Source organism: Sminthopsis crassicaudata, chromosome 2, assembly GCF_048593235.1.
Source record: "Sminthopsis crassicaudata isolate SCR6 chromosome 2, ASM4859323v1, whole genome shotgun sequence".
NCBI classification, from domain to species: Eukaryota; Metazoa; Chordata; class Mammalia; order Dasyuromorphia; family Dasyuridae; genus Sminthopsis; species Sminthopsis crassicaudata.
In genome coordinates this window covers 547,203,386-547,225,601 of record NC_133618.1, presented here as the reverse complement: position 1 = coordinate 547,225,601, position 22,216 = coordinate 547,203,386, and the positions used below count along the sequence as shown (strand labels likewise).

The following is a 22,216-nucleotide window of genomic DNA, read 5'->3' as shown; positions in this document are numbered from 1 at the left end:
AGGATATTACATGAGGAGGTCTGAACTCACACCTCAAGAGGACAAGGAGTACAGTTTAAAACGAAATAGAACACACAAAAAGTCACAAAAAGGTAACAGTCTGTCCCAAAGGGATTAAGCCCTTGGAATTGACTACTTTGTATTTCAAGCCCATTGGACAATCCTTATGGACCATAAATTGAAAAGGACCTCAGATAAGCTGAGTCCCCAGGGTGTACTAGATGTATTGACAGGCACCAACATTTCAGGGATATAACATACATATTGCTCATTGACTTTCATAATCATAAAAAGTACAGGTATGCAACAAATAGTACTTAAGTCATTAACTATACAAAAGTTGGCTTTATATGACTTTGAAAAGGCAAACTGCCAATCCAATCATTTTGAAAACACAAAATACTAACTTTCTCTGTAATAACTAGGATATCCACAAAAGAAAATCTTTCTTGAAAACAGTGCCCTCCAACTTGTATTGGTGGGAAAGGTTCTCTAGGGGTCCTCAGGTTCAAAGTATCTTTTGGGTCTACATTACTAAAATGATAACTTCCCACCACTGCATTCAAATTAATTGTCATCTAGATGACACAATCAGCTCAAAGCAAAGGCAGTATCGGAAATAGGATAGAATAAAAAGTAGCAATAACACATTTTCTCATAAATTTAGGACCCACTTTCTTAACACGTACACATAACATCAATGGAAACAGCCAACTCAGAATAAGCTGGAGGTAACTAGGAACTTCAGTGGATATATAGGAGGTATTATAAGCTTTTTTTGTCCCACTTCTCTTAATACCCAAAGCAGGCAGATTTTGCATGGATTATAATTTGTCATTGAGAGGTACCCAGATACTCAGCACTGTATTCCATGCAAATCAGCAAATATTTATTAGGGACTTACTATATCCAAGGCAGGACACTAGATACTTGAGAATTAGTGTAGCTGAAGCAAGAACTGGGTTGTGGGTGAATAGCAGTAGTAACCTCAGTAACATTGTAGCACCTGTTATGAGAGCAGTGATAATTTAATAAAAATTAACATTATATAGTAGGTACTACATGCCAGATGCTGTGTTAAATGCTTTATATTATTTGATTCTCACAAAAATCTGTGGGAGATAGTACTATTATTGTCTCCATTTTATAGATGAGGAAACTAAGGCAAACAGGTTTATGTAAAATTAGCCCAGGGTTGTACAAGACCTGAGTTCAAATAAAGCCTCAGATATTTATTATTGGGCAATTTAATTAATCTGTTTGCCTTGAATTTCTCAACTAGGATTAATAACAGTACTTACCTTTACAGGATTGTTGTTAAGAATCATATGAGATATTTGGAAAGTGTTTAGTAGGCACTATATAAATGCAATTATTATTATTCTGTACCATTGTATCAGTCCTTTCTTTTCCATTTAATTTCCCCCAATTACATGCAAAAACAATTCATATCTTTCATTTTTAAAATTTGAGTTTCATATTCTCTTGAGAATCCCACTTTCCCCTTCCCCACCCACTGTAAAAGCTCTTTTGTCCCTTTTATGAGAATTTATCTCAGTCTACCACTCCTTTTCTCCTTTCAGTACATTCCTTTCTCATCCCTTAATTTTTATTTAACTTATTTTTTTAAAGATAATCATCCTGTCTATTTTCTGAGATGGTTGTTCTTCCAACAAGATATTTTACATTTCTATTTTTTAAAATTTTGATTATTTCTTGATGTCTCAATCATTAGTTTCCAGTTGCCCAATTCTAATTTTTGAGGACTTATTTTCTTCAGTGAGCTTTTGTACCTCTTTTTCCATTTGGCCAATTCTCCTTTTCAAGGCATTCTTTTTTTCATTAGATTTTTACACCTTTCACCATTAGGCCTATTCTGGTTTTTTTAGATTTTATTTCCCTAAGTTTTTTTTTTTTTTTTTTTTTTTTTTGGTGCCTCTTTTACCAAACTTTTTCCATCATTTTCTTGGATCATTCTCATTTCTCTTTACAATTTTCCCTCTTTTTTAACTTGATTTTTAACCAGATGCAAGCTTTGAGTTTTTGTGAAGCTGTTTTCAAAGATAATTTGGGGACCTGCAAGTTTTAGATTCTTTTAAGATAGTATGTTGTAAAGAGATATTTACTCCTCTCCTAGCCTTTGCTGTGGTCTATGACTGACCATAAGCACCTTTTTTCAATCCCAGAACTGGGACCAGGGTCCCAGTTCCCCTTTGGCTTTTAACTCTGATGTTCTAGTGTTCCTATATGCCTTGTGACTGTGATTCAGATCCAGGTATGAGCAATGCAACAGGATCCTGAGCCTGGGTTGGCAAAGGGACCTTTATAATGTCTGACTAGTTGTCTGAAGGCTTATTGTTGCTACTGATTCAATTCCTAGGGCCTACCACTGATGTGCTAGAGTGCAGGCTGTGATGAACAGTGCAGACTGTGATGGTGCAACAGACTTTTCCAGCCCACCTTCTGGGCTAGAAAATGTTTCACTCCATCCTTTAGGTTCTGCCAAAGCATTAAGTTATTTGAAGGAGATTAGGGGAAGTGTTCAGATGAGTTCCTGCCTTTTAGATGCTTCCCTGCTTTCCTCACTTTATTTTTAAATCACTGCTTAGTGAATTTCCCATGCAGAAACTGCCTCCTACTCTCTTCCAAGCAGAGAAAAATCACAAATTTATCAACTGGTAGAAAGGGACAGATACACAAAGATTAAATAACTTGTCACTCAGCTATTGTCACTGGCATCATTTAAATTAGGCTTTCCTCACTCCCAAGCATGATCTTTCTCAATCCACTGATCCACATTGCCTGTATTTTTTCAAAACAAAATAACTATGGTTATAAACTTTTCATACATCAACTACTGGTAATTCATATTGTCTATCTAATCTGAGAAAGCAATTAGAAATCAGAAAGAAACATTTCACATTATATAATAATATCTATTACTTAATATGTTTTCAAAACAGAATGCAGTTCATTATGACTATATTTGCAGAACAAACTTCAAGTGATTTTGTGCATGGAAATGCATTATTAAAACAATTGCTACCAATATTATTAGGAATATTAATGACATTCCCCTTTACATTCTCCAGGAGTGGAAAATAAATCTTTAAGGGACAGCTTTGTGCTAATAAAACCATTCAGAATTCTTTGTTGGGAAAAATTAAGTTGACTTTGATTTACAGCAAATAACTAAACTTAATCCACATCCAATCACTTTTGAAAAATTAATATTCTCAAGCTTTTTATTGTTTACCACAGATTTTTAAAGAAGTGCTTCATTTGTCTTTTTCATATGTACACAGAAGGACAATAAGGTTCTTTCACATTCTTTCACCTACCATTGTTAGTCAGGTCTGATTTTTTGTGATCCCATGGGCCATAATGCATTAATACCCTACATGAGGTTTTCTTAGCAAAGAAACTAGTGATTTGCCATTTCCTTCTCCAGTGGATTAAGACAAACAGAGGTTGAATAACTTCTACAGAGTCACACAGCTAATAAGTGTCTGAGGCTGAATTTGAACTCAGGTCTTCCTAATTCCAGGCACAGAGCTGTAACTACTGAGCTACTCACCTGTCTCTTTTCAGATTATAACTGATCAATATTAAGCTATATGTTGCAAGTAATTATCAGCAAGGGTTTTAGAACCTAATGACTGACAAAGTCAATACAGTAGACTTCATTTCTAGATTTCCATTAACACTGGAATTTTTTAATAACACTGGAGACTATTTTAATGTTTGGTCTAGAAGTCGTCTGACAACATAAGCATTTCCACTATCAAGTTTTACTTTTGTGATGTTCCCAACAGTAACATTTTTATGAATAGATTGCAACAATTTGTGTACCTTTGAAGAAAAAAAAGAATTTTCTACAGATTAAAATGAGTTTTACTTTAAATTCCACTTATACTTAAGAATGTTAATATTGAGATTTACAAAAGAAGTTCCAAGGTATAAAGTTAGAAGGATACTGAAGAGAATAACAATGTAATATATCTGTATTATTTCAAAATGTTTATCTGCTCATTAACTTTCAATTATTACATCAACATTTTTTAATAATTACTATTTCACGCTGAGTTTTTAAATAAGTTTATTAAAGAATGTTCATAAGAAGGCAACAACTTTTGATTTGTCATTTAAAAAAGGTATTTCTCTTCATGCTGTATAATAAAGGTGATGTAAAACACTACAGAAATATGCTTTCTACAAGCATTCTCAGAGATAGTCTAGCACAGTGTAGTCGTATCTGCATTGCTAGAATAAATTAAACAGTCTCTTCCTTGCTTCTCTTCCCAAGTGCTGCATATTAACAGAAAATGGCACAGACAAACCATTTTTCTATTCATTCTGCAGTATTGGAGCCAGTGTCTAAAAAAACAGAGGGGGGTGGGGTAGAAAGTACAAATTCATTTTTCTTTTTTTGAATAGGAATAGAGCAACTTGATTTTCATGTTTATTAAATATCTGAGTCAGTGCAAAAAAGATTTCTTGAAAGAAACAGGTGCTATTAAGGAAAAAAGCCTCAAAGCAGTAAGATAATAACTTATACATTTTATCAAAAACAATTTTCATTGCTAGAGGTAGATAAAAAATTTAATAGATCTAATGCGAACATTACTGTGAAAAATTTTGTATTTGTGAAGAACCAGTTATTTTACATTCTTATTCTAAAACTATTTATTATTTACATTTTTAGGTTCTGTTCTCCACTTTTTTTTTTTTTTTTGGCCATAAAAGGGATAAATTCTGTTAAGATATGACAGTGCAGTGCAGACGCAGTGTGTGTGCATGTACACGTGTGTGTATTTATATACATATATCTAAAAAAGTTAGTTGACTAACAATTTAACATTTACTAACCATTTATTTTGTGCAAGACACTGAGAATTTAAGTATGACTAATCATTGTGGTCATGAAAGAGCTTATAGACTAATAGGGGAAAATACAAAGAACTTTAATACAAATTGGAAGAATAGTGCATAGCCAAGGAATAGACAAAAAATGCTGAGAGATAGGAGGGAAAGATCACTTTGAGATGGAAAAAGTAAGAGGGTATATAACTGGGAAGTATTATGCTGAAATCAGATTAAGGTAGAATGCTAAGTTAAAGAAGTGAGACTTTTTTCAGGGGTAATTAAAAGTTTCTGAGCAGAAATGATGATTATTTTTCTTTCAGCCAGTTTTTTTTTTAAAATGAGATCTATTTGACAGCAATGTTTCATTTAACTTGTTGCACTGTCAAAGAAAAAAATGTTTTATATAAGAGAATTAAAAACACTAACCTGTTTTTGATTAATTAGGATGGAAATCTTTCCAAAATGTATCATATACTTCCTTATCTTTTTAAAGACTATGCTAATCAAAACTTCATCTTTTCTTGAATACTTAGGATATTCATGAATCATCACTTCATTATACCATTACATGTTAGCAGTGAGGTCCTCAAGGGCTACATTAAGTATATAAGATTATTTTTTACAGAAATACTCAAATGGTTTTCAAAAATATTTTCTTTCCATTTATATCTGTCTTTTCCTTGTTACTAGCTATTACATATTATGCTCAATGTGCCTCTAAGTAGCCCAACCTAAATTGCTGTTTCTAACTTGAAAAACATAATCTTATTTCTGTGAGAATGTGTTTAACAGGTGCTAGGTGAGAAGAAAAGGCATACTACTAATAAAAGTACACAATCTTGAATACATAGGCTCTGGCTGCCTTTTTTCAGGTTTACTTTCTGATTGTTGGATTTTTTCAAAATAGTTGAAGTTGCTGGACAAGTCGTCTTTTAAAAATGAGATCTTAGCCTAATTATATCTATATTTGAAATCACTTTTGTTGTAATAGACAATAACAGTGAAGTTACTCAGCTAGCAAAACAAGAGAAACTGATGAAGAGTTATGAGCCCAAATCTGATACAAGAATCTATTTTTTAAAATTCCTTCTACACATTTAGAGATTCTGAACTATTAACTATAACTGTTTATTCTATGCCAGGTACGATGCAAGGCACTGAAGCTACAAAAACAAAATGAAACATTCTTTACTCCCAAAAAGCCTATGTGTGTCAAAGTATTTCAAGGAATAAAAACCAAATTTTAAAAATATTATTACCAAAGTAAACTGTTACTTATAATAGCTGTCATCTGTCAAGGACATTTAAACCAGAAATTAAAGGAAAGCTACCTGTTCCTAGGAATTTAACTGTTCCTTCCTGGAATGCTTCTAAGGTCTGAAAGACCTCAGGAGATAATCTGTTCTTTGAAGACAGTGAACTTTATTTCTCTCTTCTTTTTGCTATTCAGGTACTTACAAGGAGTCTTTGCAATAAAATTATGAGGCACACTTTATGTGCCTCTCCCCCTGTACCCAAAAGATTCAGACAAATAAAAATAAATGAGTACAGTGGAAGAGGAAAACTGACTAATAAGAAAATGTAGAGTAAAGCACTGGAGCCTATGAAACACTTGAATATTAAGTTTACTATTGTGAGTAAATCTATAATGAAGGAAAAGATTCCCTTATTAGGGAATTGCATAGTTATATAGTAATTACTTGTTTCTAACTAATTGCCATAATTTTCTCTTTCCTGATTTATGGGCTCAATGGCTATTAACAAGAACTTAGAAAAGGAAATCATATTTGCATTCCAACAGCTTTCCCTTTCATACAAGGGAGTCAAGTATCATCAGCTCCAAGAAACATACTGTCACGTTTTAGAAAACATAAGACAAAAGAACATTAAATCACTGGAACTGAAGCAGAAGCAGAACTTGGTACAATAATGTGGTTCATGTAAAAAATACATATCTAAAGTAGATATAAAGGATTTCTGGTGAAGTAAAGTATAGATATTTATAAAATGGGCTGAATAGAGTGAAAGCCCAGTTAAAGTGAAGACTAGATATTCCATCTCAGAAAACTGAATATATTATAAGTTCACATTATTTTCCTCCACTCTTTTCTGGACAGATAACTATCACAGTATATGTGACAAGGGGCTAGGCTGGATTTTTTTGAGCAACAGCATTTTCTAAAGACATATGCAATATAGTATCAACAAACTAGTCATAAGATATAAAAGTTTTTTTTAAGACATTTGAACACTTACTTTTACCATCACAGGCGACAATTTTCACTTTATCCACTTTAATAAGCTCTGTCACCTCTCTGAATTCAACATCATTCAATACAAAAGTCCATACATTATCGCAGAATCTGTACGTATTTAGAGAGCCCTTTAAAAGAAAACATTTACATTCACCATGAAAAGATTCACTTTCCTTTCATGAAGGCCATTTAGACAAAATCAACAAAAGTCAACATGTGACTGGTTCAACTATAAAGCCATCCTTTTCCCCCAAATCTAGCTGGTATAAAACTGGGGCATAGTTTATAATAAATTTTTCCTTTCAAAGAAATCTTTTATGGTACAATTTTTACAGTAATTCAGATTAATGGGATTCTTATAATAAAATTAAGTATCTTTAACAAATTAAATATTAACTGATGACCTTTCTTATTTAATATGTATTTGCTTAAAAAAAATTTTTTTTTTTAATAAAAGCCCACTAAACAACGTTAACTGTTCTGAAACGTAGTCCTGAAGAAAAGGGGTTCTGGCTTGCTGACAGCTTTAGTAGACCCTAAGATGCAGACAACTGTTGACCTGATTTACTTATCCTACCTGATTCCATTTTGACTGATCCATCTCATTTCATGTTGTAGTGGGAGAAAACATTGGTATCTAAGGATTTAGTGATTTAGGGGTGGAGAAAGAACAGGGAAGTAGAACAGAATTTCCTTTAGTCCTGTAATATTTTGTGACTGTTCTTCTGACTGACCTTTTTGGGCTAGAAGATTAAGAACCCAACTTCTTATTTTAGTTATCAGTAGCACATCTTGTTGGTACTAAAATTGTAAACAATGAATGTAGTAGTCAAGAGTGAACCTGACTTACAATTTTATTTTCTTGAAAGGAATCTATACTTATATAAAAACCTGAGAATTAATACAGAATGGAATAGAGCAGGGAAAAGTAGAAATATGGGAAGAACATTTCGTGATAATTTAATTCAGTTAGATATAAAAAAAAAAAATTGTGTCACTAAAATTTACCAGTTATAAGTCAAGGACATGAAATAGCAGAATTGTAAAATTCCAAAATAACTAAATGTTTATCTTGATTGCCCTCTTGTGGCTGAAATGTGTAAGTTCACCTAAAAAGTTAAGGCTCTTACACTTGAGAAAACTAAAGAATTATGTGTACTTGACTGCTGCAAAGAAGGAATAGGTTTTAATAGAAATCAGAACTAATCTAAATGTGGTGAGTCAAATCAAAATGCACTTGACAGTGCTCTGCAAAGAGCAGCCAATTATTGCTTTTTCAATGTCTTATGTAACTTGTACTTGCTTTCACCATTATAAATTTTTTTAAAAGAATATTTAAAAGATTTTAGTGGACATTGTTTGAAACATGGTGCTAATATGGGAAAACAATCATAACTTTCACTTAACCTGACAAATTTTCATTATTAATTTCTGTAACTGAAATAAAATCTCATACTGTATTTTCCAGGGAAAACTTAACATTCACTGGATCTACTTTCTAAGGCAGCTGACATAATTATAATTCAAGGCACTTTTTAAATTCAAAGTCAAGACATGTAACTGAGTTTAAAGTAAAAAGAAATATTAGTAAAGCTAAAGAACTATAATTGATAATTTTGAAGGGAAAATGTAACAGGGATTATAGGCTCTTATTCAAAATTTCATAATACTTAAGAAGCATTTTGTGAATTTTTTTTAGCGCACCAATTTGTATGTACTCACAATTCTTCTTTTAAATGTCCTGTTACAAATTGTACTAACATTAAGTACTTTTTAAACATTTAAACAATTTCAATAGATAATTTTGAAAGCAATGTCAAAAGGCAAACACAACCATTGCCTTAATTTTATCTACTGACACAAAATTTTTACAGGGCACTTCAATGGTTTTGTTCAAAGGCAGGATACTAAAATACTGTTACCACATCAATTTTTTTTGCCTCTAAAAACAACACATCATTTTTGGGCACTTGGCAAAAAGATTTTATCTTATAGTATCTATTTGTAGGAATCCTGAAATGTACATTATGAAAATTATGGAAAATGAGTCTAATTCAAAAGAAATAAAATCAACCCTGTGCTAATAGTCAAATGATTTTATTCATGTAAATGTCATAAAATTGCAAAATGGCCTTGAATTTTAGTCAAAAATACTGCAACAGAAAAGTTATGCTTATGTGTAATTAACAACATACTAGATTTTAAAATAGAATTTTAAAAATGACTGAAACTGCTGAAATTCACTACTTAGACACTAATGCTATTTCTACATCTCTCCCCACCAGAGGTGATAGAGAGGCATGTATGCAAATACTCTGAATTCAAAACCAATCAAGTTCTGTGGCAGATAACTTTTTGTGTGCTTGGGGAGCCAGCCATCAATTTAGAGTGAGAAGCAAAGTAGTATAGGAATGTGGGAACCCAGGAAGACATAGGTTCAGACTCCCTGTGACACTTCCTGAGTGATATATAGTGATATATTCCTGAGTGAGTATAGGCTTAATCTCTCAGTTTTCCCACCTATAAAATAGAGTTCATGATACCTGTGGTACCTTAGTCTGCCCAGTGATGTTGTCAGACTCAAATGAGGAAACAGATGGTGTTTTGGGGTCTTTGAAGTACAACATTAACAAGTTAACTATAATGTGGGTGGATATTTTGTTTCACTTTCTGCCATTCTCTTAGCTAATCACAAGAATATTTATAAGGACTTAATAATTTCTCTTGAGTGTCAAGCAATACCCTAAGACTTAGCAACTAAGTTATCAACTCCTGGTGATCTGCAAATGATCATATTGAAGAAAACAAAAATCCTTATTATAATGAAATATTTACATTCAACACATATATAGCACTTAGGATAACATTCATGTGCACAGGGAGACTAACTTGGCAGACTTTTATCATCAACAAATATTTACCGAATATTTGTATGTAGGCTCCTTTGCTTAGGCATCTTTTCATTAAATGGGTAGATAAAAAACAAATTATTTGCTCTATTTTATATCGGCATAACCATAATTTAGAGTTAGGTAAAATACAGATAAAGATTACTTAAAACTAAGAAATAAACAAATTCTACAAAGTCACATTAACATTATCAACACTATTCAATATGTTGCTTTGTTTGATAATATTACATCACAGCAAAAGGAAAAAATACTTCCCCATATGTTCTTCATTTTGAATCTAGGGTCAAAATGAATAAGACCATCTCTATTCAGCTATAATTTATCATTTTAACACATTAATATCAGTAAAAAAAATTAGGCAGAATTAAACCGATTACAGAAGGCCACCATTACCACGTGGCTGGGCCCCACAAATTAGGTAAGGAAGCCAGAAAAACTAGCAGTTTATAGAAGCCACATTTTTTCCTTAAAGAATAGTTTTGATTCAGCAGCTATTGAAAAGTTTCTGGGCAAATAGTAACTCAGTTACAATGACAATATGGCCCCACCACACACAGAACCAGGTCTAAAAGAACTGCACCTTTTGTATGCAGGACGAACCTACTAAGCTCATCTAAAAAAAGTAACAGTCAGAAATATTTCAAAGTGTTACACAAGAGATTTCAAAATGTTACTCACCCATCATTCTGTTCTTACTATAGATACATAAATGTGCAAGGGCCTTAAAAATACTCCGTGTAACAATGTGCAAGTGTCTAGGTTTAGATAAGTATCCTTACCCTGAAATTGACTCTGTTCCTGACTCGCTGAGCCAATGCTGAATTTATAGCCTTGTCAAACTGAAGTAGGACTTGAAGGGCAAGCTGGGGGGTGATCTGTTGAGACTGAGTAAAAAGGCCACAATTCATTTCCTTCATTATGGATTCCAAATATATCAAAGTATAGGAAGTTAATGCATAAGGCTTATCTGAATTAAGCCAGAAATTCTACTACAGTGACAGTTTCCCACACTGTCCCTCCTGACCACCACCCCAAGTACATTAAAATTCCTCAATTTCCCTGACAATAGGATAAGCAAAAAGTGAAATTTGAGAATTGTGCAATCTTCTGACAAAATATAGACATTTGGATACAACTATCACTTAAATAAGAAAACATACAAAGTAATAAATAAAACAATTTTCCCTGGCTCTTCTTCCTCAAATTTTTTTTTCTAGTTCATATGACATTAATTACCCAACTATCAATACTGTCAGTAACAAATGTTGTACTGGAAATCAATCAAAAAGCATTTATTAAGTGATTACTATGTGCCACATGCCAAGGATATAAAGACTAAATCAAAGTTACTGTCTAAGGAGCTTACATTCTATCAGGGAAGATAATTACTTACATATTAAAAAAACAAACAAACAAATAAACAGAATAATTTTGAGAGGGAAGGCATTAGTAATTAAAAAGATGGGAAATGGGAATCAGGAAAGGCCGAAGGGGAAAGATGAGCTGACTTTTTAAATGACCAAGAATTTTAAAAGATGGAGATGAAGATTACATTCTAACCAAGAGGGACAGACAATGAAAAAGTGTGGGGATGGGAAACGGAATGGTGTGTAGGGAAAATAATAACAAGGTTAACTTGACTTTCAAAACAATGTGACACTGCCAAAAAGGGGGAGTAATATATAACAAAGTTGGAAAGGTAGATGAGAATCAAAATGTAAAAGGGATTTATAATATCAGATAGAGGGCTTCACCCTTGATTGTAGAGGTAACAATTTCTGGGGAGTTAGTAAAGTTGTTATGGTCAGACTTATACTTTAGGAAAATCAAATTATCAACTGTGTGGAGAATAAATTAAAAGGGAAAGATGTGGTACATTGAAAGAGGAACTGATTCTTCAGTAAGAGATTCATATTCAAATTTTATTTCTGATACTACCAGTGTGAATTTGCACAAATCCCTTAACTTAACTTCCCTGGCTTTCCTTTTCCTTATCTATAAAGCAGGAAAAGAGTAGATGGAGGGGGGGGGTGATGCTGAACTAAATCAGAGGGCTCTCAAGTCCCTTAAAGTTCTAGATCTATGATCCTATAACTGAACAGTCATCCAGGTTAGAGATTTTTGAACTATGGTGGTGTTTATATGTGTAGAGAGAAGAGAATTGAAAATTATGGATTAAGATCTCACAACATGTGGGGTGGGGAAATGAGACACTGACATTTATCATAAAGTTGACAAGCTCAGTAACTAGAAGGATGCTGGTCTCTCAACAGAAATAAAACAATTCTGAAGAGAGATGGGTGTGAGAGGAAAAGTAATGAGTTCACTTTTATATATGTTAATGTTTCAAATATTTATGGGTCATCCAATTTTAATCATCCAATAAGCAACAGGTGATTTAAGACTGGAGCTCATGAAAGAGATTAGGGCTGTAATCATATAAGAATTAAATCCAAGTGAGTTGCTGAGGTCATCAAGTGAGGGTATCCAGATTTTAGTCTTCTGTCAACCACTAACAGCTCATGTAGGTTGAATTCTTTGGATTTATTAACATAAAATAAGAAGATTGGGTAATATCTGTAATAACACTGTTAATCCTATGAGTCTATGATACTGATTCTAAGTACATATTGCTTTAAAGAAGTACAAGTTAGGGACATTCAGATTTAATTAAAAAAAAAATTGTATCAGGATATGACTGTTCATCTTAGGGATTCCACATGGTATTCTTTTAAATGGGGGGAAAAAAACCAGAAGTTTTCACCTTCTACAACTAACATTTTTTTAAAAAATCCATAATTCAACTTTGTAAATTTGATTTATACCAAATTTTTCAATGACACATATGTTCTAAATTAAGTTACTCATATTTTGTACTACTGCAAGTTCACTTCCATAAGTTTTAGATGAAATCAAGGCCAACATTTGATAAGCTTGCATTAAGATCCAAAATAAAGTCTGAAGTACATAAAGGACAGAGTTTTCATGTAGGTATCATCTCAACCCTTTCATTTTACAGATGAGGAAACTGAAGAGCAGGGACATAAAGTGACTTGCCCAGGGTCACAAAGCTTACTAGTAAATAGCCAAGGCAATATAGGAACTGAGGTCCTTTTGACTTCAAGTCCAGTCTTCTTATGACATCTAGCTAGCTATTAAATCAATCCTAACAATACATTTGGTGATACAAAATTGAAATGTTACGGTGAACTTGCATGCAAAAAACTGGAATGAAAGATATCATCTATAAATGTCTGGCTGAAAAAGGGAGTGTGCTAATCTTGTAATGAAAGCCCAGGATAATTGATGGATGTTCCCTGGATTACATTTGGTACCTAGAGAATGTAAAAAGATTTTAGAGAAAGAACTCTACATGTGAGGTCAATTCTCTTGGTAGAATTTAAGGAAGACAAGATTTGCACAGGATAGAAAGGCATGGACGGACAGCACACCTAGGAGGAAACACCCACACCAGTGAGATCAAAGATGAACTAAAATATTGAAGTTACTAACTTCTGAGATAAAATTGTGCCTGGTGCTTTGCCAATGAGATATGAGATGATAAACTATCTAAATAGAAAGGCTCAATATGTGTTTCTCACCTGTATAAGCTCATCAAGGCTTTCCTGAAGGCTATTTCCCAGAGTGGTATTTCTATATAATTGATATGCCATGTCTTAAGAAGAGTTCGATTTTTCTTATCATCCAGCTGTGAAACTGCCCACAGATATCAGGTTTTCATGGATGTCCTAAAGAACACAAAAATTAGCATTAATTATATACATATATATATATATATATATATATATATATATATATATATATATATATATATATATATATATATATATATATATATATATATATATAAAACATAAACAGCATAGCTGAATGGATTAGAAGCCTAAGATCATGAAGCTGTGGGTTCAAGAGCACCTCTCACAAATGCAAATGATCTCTTTATCTTGAGCAATGACTCCTACTGCTGATGGACTCCTACTGCATGAAAACTTTGATCTGGGCTAGGTTGCTGCTCCTAAGAAAGCTAGGTCCCTGGTACCACACCACCATAGCCTCTCCTCAACCCTCATTTTAGTGCTGGACTTCATGTAGACTCTAGATCAGCTTTATTCCCACCAGAAGTCAGAATGCCTAAGGTCAGGCAATCTACCAACTTCAGCCTCCCCTAAAGGCAAGGATTACAGGCACTTGCCATTATGTGCCTCCACATGTCAGGAGTTTCTCATACCAATAAAATTATAGGGCAGTTAAAAAGAAAAAAAAAAACTAACCAGAATAAAATGTCACCAACAACAAAGAGTATACATTTCAATAAAGTACTGGCTATAAACAAGTGACTAAATACTTTATGCTTTGGATATAGTAGTTATCTAAAAGTTGAGTTTTGGTGAGGGGTTTTAAACATTTGATCACATTTTTATTTAGAGCTGGATGGGATCATGGATGTGAGGTTTAAGCTAAGTTTACTGAAGAAGTAACTGAGGCTTTAAGAATATGAATCACCCAAAATCACACAAGTAATAAATGCAGGTTTCAAACTCTGATTCCAAGGAGTGTGGGTAGAGGATACACACACAAAAATAATGTGATAAAGGAGTCTGAGAGCCAGTGTCAAGCATACTTTTAAGTACTTAAAATGTCTACAAAACTCATGTTGAATAGAAAACTGAATTGAGAGAAGCAAGTTGTGTTTAAAAGCTGAAGTCCTTTTTGAGAAATATGCAGAACTATCTTAGCAATTGACACTAATTGTGGAGTGGGGTAGAAGGAAGGTGCTGAAGTAGTCTAGAGACAGATTTTATGAGAGCTAAGGAAGAAAATGGTCCCAGAAGCTAGGGTTTTCCAACTGGAAAGGGTTTGGGATAGAAAAGATGACTCAAATGGAATAAGCATTTACTAAGTGCTTACTATGAGCCAAGCACTGTGCTAAGTACCTTGCAATCTCATCTTACAACTACTTTAAGAAGCTTTTATAATTGAGAAAAATGGAGCTGAGATGTTAAATGGTGTGCCCAGACTCACAGTTAAAGTGTCTCAGGATAGATTTGAACTCAGATTTTCCTGATTCCAGACAGTGTTCTGTCCATTATTATCTAGTTATCTCTGATTCCAAGCCAGATACTAAATTTACTGGGAAGGAGAAAGAATGAACTATATGTAGATTTATAGATGGTAGCATCAATGCTCTGGTCAAGATGAAGTGAACTCTAAAGAAGAGAGAGGTTTTTGACAAGCAGCATGAAACAAAGACTATACTAATTTTTCTCCTAGCCCTATGTACCTAAAGTGTGAGAGGAGTAGTCTTGGAAGAGTGCCAATAAATATTGCATAGATAGAAGAAATCAAAGGAAGAAATTCAGGACAAAATGGAATCTTAAAAAAATAAAGTAAGTTTCAAAGGCAGAGTGAAAAGGGTGAACAATGGAAGGCATGAATTGGGATAAGCTAGACCAAAGTTTAATATCTGGATATTTGGATAGAGGGGGAGGAAGAAAAGGGAAGCTGGGAGTGCCATTCTTGAACTGCACTATCCTTCGCCACTTGTGCCAATATTCTGGGTGTTCTTCATGGTATAGGTTCTCCAGGTCAGGTATTGGAGCCCATCTACCTGAGTTGGAACAGACCTAGCAAAAGAATGTAATAGCCATGGCACCCTGAAGGGCAGCAGCCTGAGTGCCAGGCAAGGGAGTATGCTGGTCAAAATACCTTCAAAAAAGAGATAACATCATTCTATGATGTTCTGATTTAAAATCTTAAGCAATGAGTTAAAGTGAACAGAATCAAGAGAACACTGTACACAGTAACTACAAAATGTGATGATCAGCTGTGATAGACTTGACTCTTCTCAGCAATACAGTGAATTCTAAATAATTCCAATAAACTTGAGATGGAAAATGCCATCTCTATCCAGAGAGAGAGAACTATGGAGACTGAATGTGGTCTAAAGCAGAGTATTTTCATCTTTTTTGTTTGCTTTTTCTTGGTAATTTTTTTCCTTTTGGTCTGGTTTTTCCATGACAAGTATGGAAATATGTTTAAAAGGCTTAACTTATATTGGATTGCTTGCTGTTTTGGGAAAGGGAAAAATTAAGGGGGAGGGAGAAAAAAATGGAACAAAATCTTACAAAAATATTGGAAACCATATTTGTGTATTTGGAAAAACAAATACTAGTGAGGGAAAAATAAAATATTAAGCAACATATAACATGGAAAAATCCTTACCAAAGATGTCTGTTTCATTAAAAATGTTCAGTACAAAGTCCAAATTGGAAGATGAAGACCAAATATGGTGGGATACTTCACCTGTTTTAAAATGACATTGTATCTCAAGCTCTGCATACAATAAAAGGTCTCCTGAATTATGGAGCTTCCTAAATAACATCTGATATCTTAAGAATTATGTCTTTATGACCTAGTTAAAAAAAAAACAAAACCCAAATGATTAAAAAAATGCCTATGGTTCAGGCTATACTATGTAGCTGAACAACAGTCCACTGAACTGGTCCATAAGGACACTATCTTTGACCATTCGGATGGAAAATGAACTGGGCCAAGAAGAGAAGGTGGTAAAGGTCTGGACTGCACCTGTAAAGTCACAATGCTTTTAATGACCCCAGGCTTCTTGAAAGACCCATCTTCTATGTTCTTTTGGGAGAATCTGCTGAGTAATGAGAATGTGTGCTGTGGAAACAGTCAGTTATAAGGTCCTTAAAGCTGGGGTTCAATATTGCCTCTGCCACATACTGTGTGACACTGGCAAGTCAGTTTCTCAGTATCCTGAGCAGCACTCTGACTAAGCTTACAAGCAGTCACTACTTTGCAATGGCGGACATTTTTTCACAGATGGAGAGAATTCTTCCTACCTATGGAATCACAAGTCTAGAGGCCCTGGCCAAAAACAGCGGTTTTGGTGACATAGATGGCTTAAAGCATGTGACTCTAGACTGCAAAGTCTAGAAAAGTCTAAAAGTCTAAAAAGTCTAAAGTCTAAAGGCTAACCTACGAGTATAGTTAATATGTTCTACTGGCACCCTGTCTCCCCTTCACCTCTCCCTCTATCCAATTTTTAAAACCCTAAAAACGGTGGATTCAGCAAAGCACAAAAGCCTCACAGACTCAGAAGAGAGGGAACTAGAATTTCCACCACAGTAGGGAGCATCTCCAGCGCTACAATCTTTTTCATCCGGGTATCTTGAGTGTTTCATATGCTAACGATTTTCTTTCTTTCTTTATTCTCTGTCTACTTTCCCCAAAGACTGGCCCGGTACTGAATTAATGTTTGCTGAATTGCATCTTGCAAACTTCCGAAACAAATCACTTATGCCTTTTGCTTGGAATTAAATATTAGGGAAAAAAAATAAACAACCAAACAAACCCTTGGGGATGACGCCCCACCCAGCGCAGAGGACGGAGACTACAAACATCAGGCGGGGCAGTGAGCGAGGCAGCTCCCTCTCAGCTTGTGTAATAAATTCTACAACTGAATCTACACCCACCAGAAGTAAACCACCACAGACTATTCCGCGCCAGTGCGGACGCGGGAAATGCCAGCAGTTGGGCCGCTTTATAGTCAGGACGAGCCTCGCAGTTTAAAGTTGTGGTTCAGTACTTTGAAGAAAAGAGAGGATGCCCGGGGGTGGGAGGGCCGGCTGGAGAAGCTCCCTACGCACGGGGCCGACACCGCCTGGGGAACAGATTACAACCACCCACCCTGACAAGGCATCTCGCACCCTCCCCTCGCAGGCCCGGGCTAACGGGCCGGGCTGGGCCTGGACGGCGGGCCCCCGAGCACGAAGGAAAATCGCGCCGTCCTGACAGTGGGTCCTGGGGAAGGGGGGGGGGGCAGAGCGAGCTGGGCCGCGCTGTTCTCTCCTCGCCCCGGCCTGGCCCAGCTCCTCCGGTACCTTCGGGGAAAACGCCTTCCACCGCTGAGCGCTGGGAGCCGAAGAGGAGCAGAGCCCGGGCGAAGTCGCTTCGTTTGTCCCCGCCGCCTCTTCCGCGGACCCAGTCACTAGAAGCCCGGGCGCGCGACCCGGATGTACTCAGGGAACCGCCCCCGAAGGAAGTGACGCAAATGCGTCTGAACGTCCAGGTTTCCTTAGTTCACTGGCGCCTTCTCTGTGCCTGTGTTCCCCCCAGTCACCTAAGGGTGGTTCTCTACTCCTCACACGCCCGCCCTGTTGGCAAGTCTTTTTTGCTGTTGTTTGTTGTTGTTGTTGTTGTTGTTGTTGTTGTTGTTGTTGTTGTTGCAAAGGAAGGATTGTATACGCAAGGTAAAAGTAATCTGGGAAGAGAAACAAAACAAAACAAAAACCAATGCTCTCAGTTTACACTCATTTCCCAGTGTTCCTTCTCTGGGTGTAGCTGGTTCTGTCCATCATTAATCAATTGGAATTGGATTAGCTCTTCTTTATGTTGAAGATTTCCACTTCCATCAGAATACATCCTCATACAGTATCATTGTTGAAGTGTACAGTGATCTTCTGGTTCTATTCATTTCACTCAGCATCAGTTGATGTAAGTCTCTCCAAGCCTCTCTGTATTCCTCCTGTTGGTCATTTCTTATAGAACAATAATATTCCATAACATTCATATACCATAATTTACCCAACCATTCTCCAATTGATGGACATCCATTCATCTTCCAGCTTCTAGCCACTATGAAAAGGGCTGCCACAAACATTTTGGCACATACAGGTCCCTTTCCCTTCTTTAGTAGTTCCTTGGGGTATAAGCCCAGTAGTAGTATGGCTGGGTCAAAGGGTATGCACATTTTGATAACTTTTTGGGCATAGTTCCAAATTGCTCTCCAGAATGGTTGGATTCTTTCACAACTCCACCAACAATGCATCAGTGTCCCAGTTTTCGCACATTCCCTCCAACATTCATCATTATTTGTTCCTGTCATCTTAGCCAATCTGACGCGTGTGTAGTGGTATAGTTGTCTTAATTTGCATTTCTCTGATCAATAGTGATTTGGAACACTCATATGAGTGGATATAATTTCAATTTCATCATCTGAGAATTGTCTGTTCATATCCTTTGACCATTTATCAATTGGAGGATGGTTTGATTTCTTATAAATTAAAGTCAATTCTCTGTATATTTTCGAGATGAGGCCTTTATCAGAACCTTTAACTGTAAAAATGTTTTCCCAATTTGTTACTTCCCTTCTAATCTTGTTTGCATTAGTTTTGTTTGTGCAGAAACTTTTTAATTTGGTGTAATCAAAATGTTCTATTTTGTGATCAATAATGGTCTCTAGTTCTCCTTGGACATAAATTCCTTCCTCCTCCACAAGTCTGAGAGGTAGACCATTCTCTGTTCCTCCAATTTATTTATGATTTCGTTCTTTATGCCTAAATCTTGGACCCATTTTGATCTAATCTTAGTATGTGGTGTTAAATGTGGGTCCATGCCCAGTTTCTGCCATACTAATTTCCAGTTTTCCCAGCAGTTTTTGTCAAATAATGAATTCTTATCCCAAAATTTGGGATCTTTGGGTTTGTCAAACACTAGATTGCTATTTTTATTCACTATCTTGCCCCGTGAACCTAACCTATGCCACTGATCAACTAGTCTATTTCTTAGCCAATACCAAATGGTTTTGGTGACTGCTGCTTTATAATATAGCTTTAAATCAGGTACACTTAGACCACCTTCCTCTGAGTTTTTTTTCATTATTTCCCTTGAAATTCTCGACCTTTTGTTCTTCCATGGGTCTGCGCTCTGAGGCTCTGAGAATGTGCTGAGTCAGTCCAGGTGGGGGTTGGGGGTGGCCGGGTTCTGAGAGACGCTGGCTTTCCGGGGTTTTAATCTTCATCCCCGGTGTTTACACCCTCTCCACTGCTCCTGGCTTGCTGCCAAGACGAAATATCCACACTGGGGTAAGAGTCTTTTTGCAGAAACGGCAGAGATCTTCCCCCTCCCCCCTCAGGTCTGAGCTGTGTGAGCTGTCTGTCTCGCTCTGGCTGCCTGCCCTCAGTCTGCGCCCAGTCTGTTCCACCCTCCCCCAAGCAAACACAGACCTTCTCTGGCGAATTTTAAGGATGTCTTCTCTTGGTGATTATTTGTGGGTTTCTTTTCTGGTCAAGCATTAATTCTGAGGCTTGTCATGAAGTAAGTCCTGAGAGAAAACGCGGAGCTCAAGCAGCTGTCTGCCTCCACGCCGCCATCTTGGCCCGGTCTTCTGTTGCCAAGTCTTGCCAGCGCCACCCCCCTCCCCTCATCCGAGCGGGGGCTCTTCTCCCGCTTCCTTCACTTCCTGTTGGAAACTACCTGCAGCAATAAGTCTTCTCTGAGCCTGTCTTGTCCAAGTTATTCCTTCCGGTTCTGTGGTGGATGTGCTTCTCTGCACTCTGAATCCCCACTATTATTCCTTTAGCATCTGTATGTAGATTTTAAAATCTTTCCAGTGCTGATCTCCTTCCTGTTCTGCAGACTACAGAAGTATGAAGGGCATGGGTTCCGAGGCTCTAGGTTCGAATCCTGACGCCTCTTAGGACTTCACTATTCTCACTTATAAAATGAAGGGAACTAGACTAAATGACCTCACATCCTTTCCATCATTAACCCCTTTCAGCATGATTGACAAGTTGTCTCCTTGTATCACGTGGCCTTGTAAGGGACATTCCAACCAGATTTCTAAGCCCCTAATTTCATAGATAATAAAACTACGAATAGCCTCAAGATTATAATGGGAGTGGGGAAGACAAGGGGGCTGCTCTGACATTTCTAGCTCATTCGTAGTTTATAGCCTACTAAAACTTCTAGGTCTTATCTTGTACTGTTTTCACATTGACTAGATATAATGTCCTACATCTGGGTTCAAAAAGTTTAATGGAAACACAGCGTAGAGGATGTAGTGTTACGTTCTCCATCTTCTATGCTATCTCTATAAGAAAATTTAAAATCCAGTTATGGAACATTACCTTTCTGTTTAGTCAATCTAGCATTCTAACCGGCAGAAGTTTCTGAATTTTGATTCTAACATGAAAATTGCTACATTTTTTTCAACAACAACATAGCTGTGCAAATTGAATTTTTTTTAATTTTTAATATTTATTTTTATTTTTTATTTATATTATTTGGTTTTATTATATTTTAATTTTATTTTTAATATTTTTTATACTTTGAGTCAGTGAGGTCCCTGTAGATTGATATTAATCCAAGCTTAAAATGAGTTTGACAATAACTGCAGTTTGAAGCACTGCTCTCCAAAGCACTACGATGGCAGGGCGCCCCCCCACCCCCCAGGGAGAGCCACAAGGCAGAATGCTACCCACAATTCAACAGATATAAAAGTTTACAAATTAACAAGGGGAGACGACTTAGTTTTTTTCTAACATGTGAATTCCCTTGAATTCATCTGCTTACATGACTCCATCTACTAGCAGTAAAGAGATTAGACGCCTGCTTTAAACAATGAAGGCCGACTTAGATTTATAGTTATGTTGAGCTCCTCACAACCTTGATATACCCTTATAGATCCCTTTCATCTGCAAACCTGAATGGTTGTAGTAATCCATGTGACAAACATGAACATGTGATCCCCACACACATTTGTTATTAAATCTGATTCAAACCAAATGTGAATATGTGAATCTGTGGCCCACAGGGATTATGTATGGTTTGGTGGCCTGATGCTGAGTATGGCATACACTATACTAGACAGTCTCAAAGGACCTGTTCATTCTAAACCCTCTTAACTAATCCAAAATAGAATGTTGACTAAGACAAGAATAAATTCCTGAGATATGTGAGTAAAGTTTTACTTTCAGCTAATGAAAAACAGCTATAACATTATAATGGCTACTTTACTAATACCTTATTTAATCTTCAAATCAACTGTTAGAGGTAACTATCAGTTATATAATAGCTGCCCCTATTCTACATCCAAGTATATCCATGAAGAGTGTATAGTGGAGATGAGAAAACATTGTAGTTAAGTTTTACAACCAGAATTCAATTCTTATCTGTCTACTACCTATTTAGTTTGTCTTTAAACTATTTCAGTGCCAATTTCCCTATGGGCAAAATTATAAGGCAAGATCTAAAATTACTTTGCCAACCAAGGTTAGATTGGAGTAGAGGCAAAATAAGGGGAGGGACACCATTTAGAAATCACATTTGGGAGTTTGCAGACCTAGGTCAAAGTTCTAG

At 35.9% G+C, this 22,216-nt stretch overlaps 1 protein-coding gene across 2 annotated transcripts; it reads right to left on the bottom strand.

The window, feature by feature from the left end:
* Positions 1 to 4,082: 4,082 nt before the first annotated feature.
* Positions 4,083 to 18,099, bottom strand: GTF2A2 (general transcription factor IIA subunit 2). Of its 2 annotated transcripts, none has more exons than XM_074294955.1 (5): positions 17,959 to 18,099; positions 13,636 to 13,782; positions 10,813 to 10,917; positions 7,123 to 7,249; positions 4,083 to 4,377 (listed from the first exon to the last, which is right to left on the bottom strand). In XM_074294955.1, exons 2-5 carry the CDS (start codon positions 13,705 to 13,707, stop codon positions 4,352 to 4,354), a joined length of 330 nt encoding a protein of 109 aa, XP_074151056.1. In that variant the 5' UTR covers positions 13,708 to 13,782; positions 17,959 to 18,099; the 3' UTR covers positions 4,083 to 4,351. The 2 variants fall into 2 exon arrangements, with proteins under 2 accessions (XP_074151056.1, XP_074151057.1); XM_074294956.1 differs by lacking the exon at positions 17,959 to 18,099 and adding an exon at positions 16,277 to 16,359.
* Positions 18,100 to 22,216: the final 4,117 nt, after the last annotated feature.